The sequence below is a fragment of the Argiope bruennichi genome, chromosome X1 (genome assembly GCF_947563725.1).
Source record: "Argiope bruennichi chromosome X1, qqArgBrue1.1, whole genome shotgun sequence".
In the NCBI taxonomy this organism is placed as follows: Eukaryota; Metazoa; Arthropoda; class Arachnida; order Araneae; family Araneidae; genus Argiope; species Argiope bruennichi.
This window is the reverse complement of record NC_079162.1, coordinates 92388814-92404432: the sequence shown is the minus strand read 5'-3', so window position 1 is coordinate 92404432 and position 15619 is coordinate 92388814. Positions and strand designations below refer to the sequence as shown.

At 32.0% G+C, this 15619-nt stretch overlaps 1 protein-coding gene across 1 annotated transcript in view; it reads right to left on the bottom strand.

The window, feature by feature from the left end:
• Positions 1-4913: 4913 nt before the first annotated feature.
• LOC129958389 (glypican-5-like) overlaps positions 4914-15619 on the bottom strand; it is a 116056-nt gene continuing 105350 nt past the window's right edge. Inside the window, exons 5-7 of the mRNA XM_056070855.1 lie at positions 12422-12545; positions 11138-11270; positions 4914-9597 (exon numbers count right to left, since the gene is read on the bottom strand). Coding sequence (XP_055926830.1) covers positions 9470-9597; positions 11138-11270; positions 12422-12545 — 385 coding nt within the window. The 3' untranslated portion in view covers positions 4914-9469. The remainder of the gene's footprint in view (positions 9598-11137; positions 11271-12421; positions 12546-15619) is intronic.

Here is a 15619-nt window from a genome sequence, read left to right as displayed (position 1 = left end):
AGAAGTTAATTTGCAACAAGTTTTTAATTTATTTTGCAACGATATATAGTCCATTTATTGTTTATTCGGTCTGTTTTCAAATATCATTGGCAATTCTGTTTATATGAGGTAAAACTAGAAGGCCCATTTGTAATTACATTTTGAACTGTGTCCGTTTACAGGCCGTTCTCTTCCTCTTCTGTTTTATTTTTATGGTTCGGTTTCCAATGAAGTGGTTACAGCTAATTTTTTGATGAATAAGGTATATTTCTATATTTTTAGTAAATGCATAGGTTGTTCCATATACACTGCGTAAAAAAAGTAGTAGGACAGTGTCTTTTTGCCAATTAATATCTCTTATTTTCTCCTAACTACCAGATATTTATGCAGATTTAGTTTAATGACCCCTGTTTTCATTTCAGGCAAAAATTAAACATCTACCACTAATATTATTAAGAAAATTAGTATATATAATTTCCGATACGTAAAAAAAGTAGAAGGACACTTGCTAATATATTTAATTTAGTGAGTTGTTCTTTATTTAAATAGTAATTTTGTACTTTGTTTATCCTTTTCTGTCAAAAAAATCTAATTTGTTTAAAAGTTACGTTGTTTCTCCGTTCTCAGAAATGCCCAAAGGAATACCTTTGAACGATTTGCAAAAAGGGAAAATTTCCGCATATCAAAATGATGGTAAAGGTGTCAGAGAGATTGCTCGACTGTTGCAGGTGAGCCCCAATACAGTTTCAAACTTTATCAGAAATCCTTATAAAAATGGAAATAAAAAGAAGACTGGTAGACCGAAGAAGTTAACACCAGGCGATGAAAGAAAACTTGCTCGTGTGCTGAAGAACAAAGGAAGTGTTTCAAAAGGCAAGAAATCAAACTGGACTTAATCATGTGACGAAACAAACAGTTTACAACTATATTAAAAGATCTAAAAAATTCATTTTCAAAAAACGGAAACATCATCCTAAGTGGAAACAAGCTCACATTGATAACCGTTTAGCGTGGGCTAAGGAGCACATGTCCTGGACTACAGAATGGACTTCTGTGATATTTTCCGATGAAAAGAAATTTAACTTAGACGGTCCAGACCGATATCAGCACTACTGGCATTGTCTGGGGACTGAAGGCGAATACTATTCAACACGACAAATGGGAGGAGGGAGTTTAATGGTTTGGTTGGCTGTTGGATACGGAGGAAGGACAAGTCTGGTTTTCTTAAATGGTAGGCAAAAACATACAGACTACATTCAAGTGCTCAATTCCGAGCTTCTTCCTTATGCCTCTGACATGGGGGGGGGAGTGGAAGTTTCAGCAAGACGGAGCTTCCATTCACACCGCGACTGGAGTCAAAAATTGGTTCCTAACAAATAATGTGGATGTTTTACCATGGCCAGCTAAAAGTCATGACCTTAATATAATGGAAAACATCTGGGCAATGCTAGTTCGTTGAGTTTATGCTGATGGAAGGCAATTTGATTCGCAAACTCAGCTTCGAGAAGCATTGAATGACTCGTGGGACAATTTTTGTCAAACTGAAATTCAAACTCTATACAATTCACTTCCAAACATAATATTTGAAGTTATAAAGGCCAATGGGAAGACCATTCCTTATTAAAGTCACTATTTTTTCATTCATTATAATGCTGTCCTTCTACTTTTTTTACAAAGTTTCAAAAAAGAGAAACTCTTTTTGTTGCCATTAATATTTTATGTTTGAACATCATAATTCTGATGTTAAAATTGTATTTTTGAAATATTTGTTAAATGTTTCTAATAAAAAATTTTAGTAAAAATAAAATATTTTTCGGTTATTGTTACAAAATCAAGTGTCCTTCTACTTTTTTTACGCAGTGTATAATGCATAAACTCACCATAGAGTGATTTCTTATTCTCAGAGGATGAAAAGTGTTCCCAGAATCATACTTTATAGACATTTAGTTTTCGAAAAAATGGCATTGAAAAAAAGGATGAAACACATTCTGTCAAAAATAGATTTTAATTAAAACATGAAAAACAGCTATATACTCAAGACGCATGGTATTTCCAGTGGTTACTATTCAAAAACGACTACCTTATATAAATAAAAACTTGATTATTCGCCTATAGAATGGTGAATTGAAACCAGTCTAGTCGCATGGTTTAACAAATGTCAAAAAACAATGAAAACCATCACTAATTGTCTCTTTTTGTAATTAAATTTTGATATATCGATTATTTCAAATACCATAAAAATACCCTCGAGTTAATGAGGATTTCAATTATGAGGATACAAATTGTTATTCTCATGTTTTAAATAAGGCTAATTTTAAGTGAACTGGATGTGACGGTATTGTTTTCTGAGTGTCATTTTTTCGAAAACTAGAATCATGTTGGTATGGTTCTCTTATCATCTGAGAGAGAAATTCTGCTACGAATTGTGCGATATTTTCAAGACAATCTGTATATGGTTTTAAATTCAGTTGTTTCTAAGATTCTTTGATATGTTTCATTTCAAAATTCTTTCGACTGGTTTATTTCATCTTTAATTAAAGTGTAAACTCCTTTTTTATTTAAAATTTAAAATCCAATGTTTTGTTATATGCATTGCTTCATTTTTTATTTGTTTTTTTAATTGTCATGTGGTGATTTTTAATCACAATAAATATGTGCTTACTTTTATCCAAGAATAATAATATAAGGAATGAAATATGTAGAATAGGATTGGTGATGATGTTTTCAAAAAGTTATATGCTTTTATCTGGAAGATATATGCTGAATTTTTTCTTTCTTTTTTTTGTTTGCAATAGATTATGCTTTGTACCTGTATTTATTATATATGTATGTTGTTGAATGCGTTCTATATTCTTTTCACTTTTTAAAATGGATATATAAGAATATTTTATTTATTTTTTAAAACTTTAATAAAAATTTCGAAGATTGTGAGCGTCCTTCCACCTTCTGTTGACATACAATAGTCTCATTATTAAAATCGAAAGGTTGAACCGACCATTCAAATAAAAATTTAATTCAAAACAGAAAGTTATTTTAAATTGTCTTATAACCAGGAACATTAAACTTTATTTATTCTGAAAATCTCCCCCTCACTTAAAAAATTGCACTACCCGTGTAAGTTTATCTAGGGCCATATATAGAAAGTAAACATAGCTACTTCGAAACAATTTTTGGAACAGATACAGCAATTGCTAAGCTTCTTTTCAATTTATTCATGACCGGAATGAAAACAAGAATCTTTCTGTGGAGGTAACTTTTGCATTCATTTAGCGTAGATGTTAACCGCCTGTGGAGGAAAAAAAAAGCATATTTTCGAATATTATATGATGTGTTTTTGTAGTTTACAAATTAATGGGTGAAAGTTTACAAGCGTCTTGTGATAATTTAAAGTGACAAGGATTAAGATATTTGTGAAATATAGTTGCTAGGTTCCATAATAGTCAAGCGACGGTTGTCCGGAGTATGCTTCCTCACTAATTCCACATGGTCCTCATTAATAAGGACGACCACGAACATTTAGAAGATCTTCGAAAAATTAACTGCAACAACTTCTTATGTATGATTCCAGGCTTACAAACTTTACACAGACCTATCCTACAGGGAAAAGAATTACAAGACATTTTTCTACTGATATAACTCTAATGATTCCAACGGTCGGAAAATATACGACCTAAATATCTCAAGCATATTCACTGGCCTTTCGCAACACGATACCTGTCAAATATTACAAATATGAGAAAGTTTCTGTATAAATTTCACATTTCATCAATCAAGCACATTTGCAAATGCGAAAATTTTAACATACATAAGTTAAATCACTTTGGCAGCTGCTCTTCATATAATTAAAATTTTACGAGTGACAATCCTTACCTAAATTGCTTATTTATTTTAAAGGTTTAAATTTTGTGTCATTCAAATGAACAGCTTTTCGGATGATTCTAATACCATTGAATAATATGATTCTAAGACATTCGGTTACATGATGCTCTTATTAAATTGACTTTTTGTCTTTATTCTTATGCTTCCTTTCGAAATTGACCTTTCACTATCATATTATAATATGTAATCTTAATATGCTTATTAAATCTAAAAATCTTTAAAACCATTTTTGTTGTAGCATAACCAGAGCTGTCTATTGCGCAAGTTGCGGAAACGTACTACAAGAAAGATATCGCAACCCTAGATCAACACTATTCCAACTCAAAAAATTAAGATTTGAGTTAAAGCCACAGAAAGCAAACTTGAATGAATAGAAGCAAATGTAAAGAACAACAATACTTAGTGTGTTTTAGTAGTTGGTATTGCAAACAGATTTGTAACTTTTTTCACACAAGTGATACTATTTCAAGCTTACTCCTGTCAGCTCAATTCAAAAATGAATTTCTTTTTGGTTTTTTACCGTTAGCACGGCATTAGAGCTAACACTTCAAGATCTGGCGCCAGTATTTATCTTCAACATTTGGTTACTTGGATATTAATCCTTTTACGCTGTCGCCAATATTTGGTAACGACTGGTGGAAATATTTTAGTGTGGCGACGACTAGTTCTAGTGTTTTTTTTTGTTTTTTGTTTTTTTTAAATAGCGCCCAACGCGTCAATTTTTGACTACTATTTAAACTAAATTTCTATGTTGTCACCAATACTTGTTTCCTATTTATGTTACATTGTTCCCAATTTTTGTCTACTATTTATATTGCATTGTTCCCAATATTTGTCTACTATTTATATTACATTGTTCCCAATATTTGTCTACTATTTATACTACACTGTTTAGTTGCCGCCACTATTTGGTGACTACTGGCGGCAGTATTTTACAGAGACTTGGCAACGACTGACGCTATGCCAACGAAAAGTGCATTGTTTTTGGTTGTGGAAATTTCTATTTAAAAACGCGATGTTTCTTGGAAGCGTAGCAAAGGATTCAAACACAAGAGTCATCAGTTTGCAAAGGTTTAATCACAATCTGAAGATTAATAAGTTGAAAACAAATTGTTGATCACATGAGGCGCTACAGCACAAACAAAGATAAAAGACATTTTGAAGAATCACACGGGCAAAGGCAAGTCACTTAGTATTATTTGTTTACATTTGAACAAGATCAGAAGACGCACGCTAGAGAAAACAATTTACATATTCCAAAATGGATTCCAACTCATAAAATGATGCATTCAAAAAATATTCTAGGGATAAAGTGATTTACATAGATGAAGAGGCATAATTCAAAGACGGATTAAATGTTCACGATTGCATTCAGAGCCATTTTAAACTCAACACGTATTTTAGAAGCATCTGAACTCGATGAAATTATCCAACAATGAAAGACTCTTCCATGATTTTTTTGAATATCAATTTGAAGAACAAAATACATTTAAATGCTGTTAATAGTACTCGTGAACACTTTGAAAAATTTACAATAAATATCTGCGAGTCTCCATCTAAGTACAAAAATAAATGTTTATACATATTAACATGAAATTTACAAAGACATGGATATACAGAGCACATTTTACCCATATCTAATTTTATGTTACATACCTTTAATTCAAAGGCCAAAATGTTATATTATAAATTTCAAATAAAATGCTTCATTTTTTATACACACATGCAGATTATAAATACATAACAGTCGTTGCTTCCCGTTATTGCAATTGATAATATAATATATATCTTAACTTTTTGGAACACGTTATTATTATCATTAAACGGCACTTGTACAATAATAAAAAATAACCAGGAAGATAATATCACAAAGTGTGAATTCCATAATAAAGTATCACATCTTCCATTATTCTTAACCTCTTCAAGGACAAATTTTTCAAAGTGAATTTTGTTTTATTTTGATAAGTTTTTTTTTTTTTTTTTAATTTTCTCTTTTATACCAACAACAATTCAGGCAACCAAAAGTAAATAAATAAAACTTTTCCTTTAAATTTTTACCCACAAATTTAACTACTTAATTATGAAAAGAAAAGAAAAAAAAACCCAAACATACACGTAAGTGCCAATGTCCTTGAAGTGGTTAACGAATAATCTGAACATTTAACATTCATCTTCTAAGTTTAAAGAATAACATAGTTTAAACAATATAAAAATAAATTGGATTGAAACAAATAGGAAACGTTCAAGTTGGAGGAAGACAAAATGATATAACAAGAAAAAAAAATTAAGAGTTTATTTTCATACGAAAAATTAGGCTTCCTGGAGGGGAAAAAATAAGATCTTTCACCTCGTTGATTGATCCAAAATACAGCACCTCATTTGTATTGCGTGTTGGAACTTTAAACATGGAAAGGACGATTGCTAGCACATTTGAGATTATATACGAACGTTGAAAAGTTATAGTTAAGTAAGTTTATTGCTTACAGTTCTAAAAAGAAAAGAAAAACCTCTAATGACTACAAAAATACCCTCAGTAAACACTGAACTCCTCACAATGCGCAGAGCCAATGCATTGAGGTGGAAAGGCAGAGCAGTTGTGATTAACAAAATTGTCGTCTGCATTACAGCAGCACACAAATCAAGTCAACCAGTGATTTTTCTCCGTATGTTGTCAAGAGAAATGAACGGTTTAAAAATCTGCTTCAAATTAATCACTGAGTTGTAAAGGTTGATAAATAAGTGCTTCATCGCTAGTCCTGGTAATGGAATGAGCTGACTTTTTTTATTATTAAATGAGCCGCAGTAACTAATGAACTAATGCGCATGTATAGGATGAAATAACATGGACAGAGAGGTTTGGTTTCGATGCCAAAGTAGATGACGCGTGTACTAACTTTGTTGAAGAATTGCTCCCTTTATTCTATTCTAATCTACTATTATTGCTAAGTGATTTGGTATATTGTGTTTTGTTTTTCGAAATAGCATTTTATGAATGCTGTCAGCAAAGATGGAAATAAATGACTCTAACAACTAGATTATATACAATCGTACCATTTATGAAGACTGTAACCATCCGATTTCCCTGTTCATAATGACTCTTCTTTAAAGATCAGTAAATTAAAAAGCGGTATATTTTTTTAAGTCAATCGTTGCTACATGTATCATCCCCACTGTATGATCTTTATCACTTACATCTGTGACTTGAAAATACAATTTTAAAATTTCACCTTATGCTTCGATCGAAAATACTGTTCAAGAGAACTTTCGAAAAATATTTTTTTTCTTTTTTTTCTTCATTAAAAATTAATTATTTACTTAAAATAAAATTAAGTGAAAGGCAACGTGATAAGTGTATGACTAATACACTGAAAATATTAACTTTAAAATGTGTAATGTGCATGGAAACAATGTTTCAATTATATTTATTTACATTTTAATGACATCTATAAGAATATTTACAATTGTAAATCAGTTCTACATATATTTTTTAATTTCATCGAACCTTTCTAAAATAGAGAATATGCTTAATTGAGATGAACGCAGCCAACGAGATCCACCAAAAAATAATTTTTTTAAACTTTATTCCTAGAACACTCATAACATACTAAGTAAAGCCCTAGTCCTAACATTCAAAATATTTGTTCGAAATATTCCTAGAACATTTTAGCATGAAAAGTCATACTACCCTTATCATTCACTGTCCCAAAATGCAGCTTCAATTAACATGGAAAAGGTAGTTGCAGACAGGATTAGTCCTGTCAAGTTTACTTCCTTCCATGCACGTTATCACCAGGCCTTCAACAAATGGTGACTTTGAATGTTCTTCAACCAATGACTAGCGGGGAAAACCTGAATCCGTATTTAGCCTATGTAAAATAATCATCTTCAGGGAGATTTTTTTTCAGAAATAATTCGCTTCGTTATAGAATAGCATGTTCAGTCATCGTAAAATAATAGGTTCCATCAACCTTGAAAATTTGAGTTTGGAATTTCCTAAGCATTATTGATGACTGGACATATTCTTTGCTTCGAAATGTTCCGTAATTTAGGAGACATTTGGTGAAATTAGTAGCCGATTGAAAGACAATCTAGAAAACAGCTAGTTTCTTGAGGTATGAAATCTCAAGAAGGCTGAAGCTAAGTTCTTTCGCTGACTTCAGTTCTATCTTCACTCAAAAATTGCTCAATGTTGTGCCTGCCTCTCGGGACAAAAACTGCCACGATTTTCACCAAACAATCAACATAATGTAAAACGTTTTTGTAAAATTTTAAAAATTCAAATGCGTTTTGAGGCATGTAAAAGGAGGCAGATTTTCTCCGCAAGTCCGGAAGAAACATAAAATCGGTTCTGTACGTGCGTCTTCCGATGACAACATGACAACGAACAAGAGATCACAAAAATAGGCTCTTTATCACACCGCAGCCAAAGGTCGGAGGAAGACACTGAAAGTGGATGTCTATTGTCTAGACGGAACCTTTGTTCGAAAAGAGAATAAGGCTATAATTATTGGCTTCAAAAGCGAGAAGATTCGTAGCTTCGGAACCTCAACTGGCCATTCGGTCTGGTAGGGCTCAGTGTGAAATAAGCTCAAAAAGGCAAACGGTATGGAAGAACAAAATAACTTATACAAAGAAATAGCTGCGAAGAAAGCAGAGGAAAAATCAACACAAAAACATATGAATCACAACCTTACTTTCTTTCAGTTGACTTCCCCCCAAAACAACATATCACCTCGGAGTAGATACTTTTCGCGCATTTATATCCGTAATTACAAAAATTGAATCTAGGGCGACAAGATAACACACAACTGTATATTTGCGCTGATTGAAGATGAGAAAGGTCCGACTCAACCACTGCCAACAATCATTTGGCTCTATTCAATGTTTATCACAATAGCTGTTAGAATTAGAACCGATCACAAGCGCTCTTCTTAAATGCTGTGAGAACATGAACACACACAGTATCCAAAATTATAATAAAAAAGGCTAAAAATGATATAAAAACAAGAAAAATGCCCTATACAATTAAAAAAAACAGGGAATGGCACTGGGACTGTAATTCTCATCTAATATATCATCGCTACTCTGACCACAGTATAAAAACACTTAGGAATCCTAAGAACCAAAATGAGAAGAAAGCAATTCAAAACTTCACAGCTACAAGATTCGATTGCATGATTTCGTCAATTTTCCTTGAAAGCGAAGTCATCTATGTGACGCGGCAATCAGGCAATCTCCGCAACAAACAACGTGGCCTTATAATTTCAACAGGTAAGCATAGTGCAACAGTTCCGCCAACAATCAAGTATAAAAGCTGCATTCGAAAATAGAATCATTGGCATAGATTCTTTGAAGAAATAACCTCGCATTTTGAATTTTTTCAACAACTTCTTGAATCAGCGAGAAATTCCCAACGATATCTTGAAGCCATAGATTATTCAAAAGAGTTCTCAAACACTTTGATTAGTTTATAGGGGAGTGAAAAAACAAAAACGCTAGAGCTACATAAAGCGAGGAACGAACCGTTGGCACACAGTTATTGCGGTGCTATTAGAAATGTGCGCATTATCGAGTTGCAGTCTCGTGAAAGTTTTGCTAAAACAGTTTTCCTTCATTTCAACTTCAAAAGAAGCAGAGTGCAGATGACGACCAAGACGACAGACACTTGGCTTCTTATGGAGCCGCTGGTGCCCTTGGAATTGCCTTCGGTCCTTTCGAAGTGAAGGTCAGTCTCGTCCTCTGTAAAACAGAAATTAAGTTTTCATTTCTAGCACAAACAAGGAATATTTCATTCCTCAAAGATGAAACGCCATACTCCATTTCAAGCTTATTAAATAAAGAATTATCTCATGATAATTTGAAAATATTACACTGTGCAATTTTAATTGAAATTTGAGTAATTATCATTTATTTTGTATTAAAATAATCAATTTAAAATAAACTATTTAATAACAATCAATGATTTATGAAATTCTACGTCACAACGAATCATAGATGCCATCCGCAAGGAAGCACATTTGCTTGGTTTCCATGTTCGTGCTGTCGCCCATAAGCCTTTCATTACAAAATCCAACCGTGCTGCTTAGTTGAGGTGTGTGGAAACAGGTTCTCTGGAGTGATGAATCAGGGTTCAATCTCTACCAGTCGGATGGCAGAGTCTGTGTTTAACATATGCCTGTAGAACGCCTTTTGCAAGAATACATTGTGCTTACAGTAAAATTTGGCGGAAGTGGAATTTTGGTCTAGGGATGTTCATCGTGGTATGGACTAGGACTCTTGATCCCAATTCAAGATAAACTCAACGCCGACTCCTACTCCACTATTATAGACAACAATGTGCTTCCTACGCTGTGGCAATTTCATGGGTTATTATTAATTCCAAGATGACAACGGCACTTATCATGTTGCGAGGTCCACCATGGATCGGTATGATGACAATGGGGTGAACCGACTGGACTGGCCTGTCCAGAGTTCAAACTATGAGTAGAAAATCTATGGGACAAGTTGGATCACCAAATTAAGGGATGCAGCAACCATCTAAAATCGGTAAAAGAACTTGCATGTTTTCTCCAAGCCGAGTGGAAAAAATACCACCGTTCATTATCCAAACACTTGTGGGAAGCATGCCCCGGAAGGTTAAGGCTGTAATTGCCTCAGGTGAAGGTTCTACCAACTATTGAATATGAATAAGTTGTGTTTATCTCTTTTATCACGGGTGTCCAATTACTTACTGGTAGATACTGTATATCGTTATTTATCCAACTAAAACCGCTTGCTTTGTCCTTTTATAACTTATATAAAAGGACAATCCTTTTATTTTTATAAAAGGGCTAAAAAAAGAAACAGACGCTTGAGTCTTTTTTATAATTATCTTTTTAATAAGTAGTTGTAAGGAGGTTTTTTCTTCCCTTGGTGATTATTTTATATTTAACATTCTTACTAATATAATATCATATGCGGTAATATTCATATATAATTTATTACACCATTCGAAATTTAATGGGAACCTTTTTGCTACAATTAATTCGTTAAATCGAAGGCTTACTTTCTATTCATACAACATAGAAAAATATTTTTGGAACATGTTGCGCTATTTGAAGTTGAGACAATTTTTACGTTTGGCTGCAACAATCACTACTTCTTCCAAGCCACATTCCGCTTCTTAAGAACAGTTTCATGCTTATTTATTTGCATTTTATTTAATTCGATTAAAATATTTGTATTTCATGCTTATTATCTTCAGAATTTTAAGATTAGAAATGCAACTGAGAATAGTTACCTTGGTCTCCGCTACCTGAAGCCTGAGCATAGTCCTCGTCATCGCTGGTCCTCCACCAGGATCCACTACCACTTCCTTCACCAACCATTGATGAATCCGACTGCGGCACAGACGTTACTCGTGCACTTAAGATCTGTAAGAAGCATTCAGAAGTTATTTCAACAAGGAATGAGTAAAGTCGCAATGCTCTAGAATAAAGATTTTTAAACTGTGAAACCTAAGACCAAGTGAAACCCTTTGCATGAAATTTTGAGTGGTGGAAAACCCAATAATGTACTAACTCCATACTAATATCAGATTTCTCAATAGTAATAAACAATAATAATTGAAAAAGTCACTTGAATTTGAAATTTTTTACTGAAATTTTCCAAATGAATACTTTTGAACTGAACTGCCCTTTTATTCATCGCTAATTAATCTTGGGTCGCAGAGGTCTAATGTCTCGATAATGACAGGGCACGGGGTGATTAATACTAAACGTATTGCCACCGGTCAAATTACCGTTTTCTAATTGCAGTGTCAATGTATTAGTGAAGTGTCAGGTCAATTAGTGTTAAATACCTAATTTTGCCGAAGCTCCATTTATAAGGGTCGAGTGAACGTTTACTAAAGGCCAAATGCAAATTTCGTGTCTGCATCAATTATAACAATAAATAAAATAAATATAATGCATATTTCAGAAGGTATTGGAAAATAATGTTTTACTCCGAGCTTTTCGATAACAAAATAATTATTAATGTATATAACTAAGATTTTATTTTTCCGTGAGTAAAAGCACTAAATCACGATATAAAAATAACTGTTAGTTTCCATTTAAAGTTACATGAAAGTTACTTGGAAAAGACAACTTAATTTTGAACTGTGATCTGATAAAAAGAACAATATTTGAAATTCTAGCTAATTTCATGATTAATTTTATATGCATCAGGGCATCATACAAGGCTGATTCTTTTTAGTATAGGGTTTCGATTCCAAACGTCAAACAATTTTTCTCTTAAAATAAAGAAATCGTTGGAAACTATAAATAGTTAGTCTTATATTAGTATAAGTTGAAATTAATCTTAAATTTACGTAAATGAACACTATTAAGATATTTAAATTTCAAAACTGACATAGTCCCTTTCAACACTTTTATTTAAATAAATCGTCTCTTTATAGAAAACAGGAATTTAGCCCGAATAGTTTGAATAAATATAATTTTATAATTCTTCAACCTCTGTGGAAATTATTCCAAAAGTAATAATTTCTACAGGGATATTGAGGCATTCTAAAAATAACACTCACTTGTTTGACATGCTGCAACTTGTCAGCTAATGTGCTTACGGTGACATCTCGTACCCTAGGCGGTTTCATCTCTGGGTTGTATTTCTGCGCAGATACCCCAATGCCCGCCACCGTTTTCGTATATCTGAAAAAGAAAACAATATCTCAATTCAAAACACGTTCTTCTAGAAATAACCTTAATTGGTTTGTTTCCGAGAGACTTCCTCGAGGAATTCTCAGGATCCTAGTTATTGATCGTTGAACTTAGTATACTTTATTCGCAATTAAATAATTCCAAAAAATAATCGTATTACAAATAATATGACTCTCAGCTTAAAAATTTCAGTCTGATTAGGAAGATATTGATTCTATTGATAAACCAATGCGTTCATAAAACATATACACCGAGAAAATTATCCGTCGATTTTGAATCGAAAAGATCAATCACATCCGAATTAAGTAAAAGTGTTTTAATTTATTGAAATAAATGAATAAAAAATTGTGCAACTTTTTTATTTCATTTTATTCCAGAATATTTTACTTCTAGCCTTCCATAAAAATGCGATAATAAATATAAGATGATTAAACTAAGCATATAAATTTTTTGGAAGAGTTCAGTTTCATAAGCAATGCAATTGAAGACTAAATGTGGTAACGATGTAAGTGCTAAATAAAACACTGTTTTTAACTTTAAAGTGTTAAACAAGTAAAGCTTTAGAATGTAATAAAGGTGAAAAGTAACTAGTAGTCCTTTAAAGATTCAAAAGAGTATGCAAAAAAGTCGTTAACATGAGAGTTCTTAGGCGAACAGATTTTACCTTCTGATATTCAAATGATTCTCACTGTTAATCACTGTAATTTTCAAATTTTTTAAAACTAAATTTTTGTTTTCTTTATTTTTGCAGATTAATTACAGCTGCAGCAACATGTATGATCAAAAATAAAATCTACATCTGATATTAAAGTTAAAATTCATTCAAGCAATCAAAATCGAAACCATTTCTGGTTCCTACATTATTGATGAAGAGGCATTAAATACACAGGGCTCCAGAACCTCACTTATACTCTACTGTTTGGTTATTTTGGTCGGGCATAAAAATGCACTGACAGAAAGAAATAAGAAAACATCAATGAAAAATAAAAAGTTTCGATTTAAAAAGAAATATAAATACTAGCAAAATTCGCTGATATTTATTAACGAAGCCCTCAATTCAATATTTTTCATTTTTTCAAACTGATAATATGCTTTTATTTACAATTATAATGCAATTAGAAGATTTAACACTGCACATATGAAATCATCATCGGGAAACTTCAACTGAAAATTCAGATGCCAACTTTTTAAAAAATGCAGATCATGAAAAAATTTAATGAATAACCGAAAAAACTAATATAAACGGATTTTTCTTTGATGATTCTTCCATTTATTAAATTAGGACAGTATCGTCTTATTACAACAAAATATTGTGCATAATATCTGTTCTCCAAAGTTTTGTTCAATGTCTTTCTTCTTATAACAATTAAAAATTCTGTGTAATATTTATTTTTCTACATGTGTTTTGAAGGATTATTAATAAATCCCATGTTGCCACTCTCCCTTATTTTCACCTTAATGCCATTGGACCAAAATCAATAATGCAATACTTTCTAACCAGTAAGAGTCCCAATAAATAATCTAATAGCAGGGCAAGAATCAGCATGTCCTGTATAATATATTTTCTTCAAAATTCTATATAATGTATTTCTTCTTATAACAATTAAAAATTCTATATAATATCTACTCTTCGGCATGTCTTTTAAGTTATTAATAAATCCCATGTTGCCACTCTACATTATATCCATGTTAATGCCATTGACCAAAATCAATAAGACAATATTTTCCAATTAGTAAAAGCCTCAATAAATAATCTTATAGCATGGCAAGAACCAACAAGTCAGGATCGCCGACGTAAAATGGTTAATTATAGTCTGAAAGACTGGAATGGTCTCCATCCGAACATTATATCCAAGAAAATGAGTGACGATGGAGGAACCCAGGAAGTTTTATTGATTCTCCCACCTCGGTCTAGACTGCCTGAAGGAGAGTTTTCCAACTGAAAACTCGATTGAATCTGCTCTGGGAGATGAACTGGATCGAAGTTTCGCTCTCAACTTCTTTATGAGAATCTTCGGGACGAAATAACTTTCTATCCTGGTGTTTATGCAAGCAATTGTCTCCAGGTAGTGACGAAACCAAAGAAGAAACATTGGGACAAGAAGAAAGGATGTTATTCAAAGCGAATTCTTTGAACTAGAAAAATTTATACTATGTTTTCATTCTCGATTTACTTTCAAAAAGATGAATCGAAGTGAGGGAATTGCAACTGAATATGCAAAAGAAAGAATTGGATTTTGGATTGATTTATCATCAGGAGCGGACGGATTAAAAGCAAGGAACACACCAGGCTCCCTGACCTATATATACATATATATGTTTAACATACCTTTATTATTCTTATTTTATAATTCTTCAATCCTGCTTATTAAATTTTAACCAGATTTTGAGATTTGCAGCTCATTAAATTTTGTAAAAAAATTATTTATTCGGAATTCTTACACAAAATAAAATAAAAAGAATTAATTACATTTTCTGTCAAGCAGCGAATCTAACAACTTCTTTCTACAATATTTATAGACATATATTGAAGTTATAAAAATAAGTCTAGCAAATTCAGTATCTCTTAATTACCAACAAAATTCAATTAATAAGTAATAGAAATTACGTAAAACATTTATAAGTAAAGATGTAATTATTAAGATATGTTTATTTAGCCTACCCATTAAGGCCTACCTAGGCAGAATAAATCAATGATTCGGGTTTAAATTAAACTACTTTAAAATGTGTCAGGAGACTGGACAGCCAAAATCTGCCTCTGTTTGTATGAAAATAGATTAAGTAGCGGCGGGGAGGAAAAAAAAATAGTATTTTAAACGAGTTTTTGAATTAGAAAAATTTAAAACATTATTTAATTTAATATTTATTATTAACTTAATATGCTATTCGATAATTAATATATTCACTAAAATATATTATCGAAACATTATATTAATTTATAAGATGATAATTTGATGTACGTAATTTTTTAATTTAAAAGATTTCACAGTATTTTTTCCTTTCATCGGCATCTGTTTTAGCTACTATATGCCTTTTTAACAGTTCGTTATTTTCAATTTGATTCC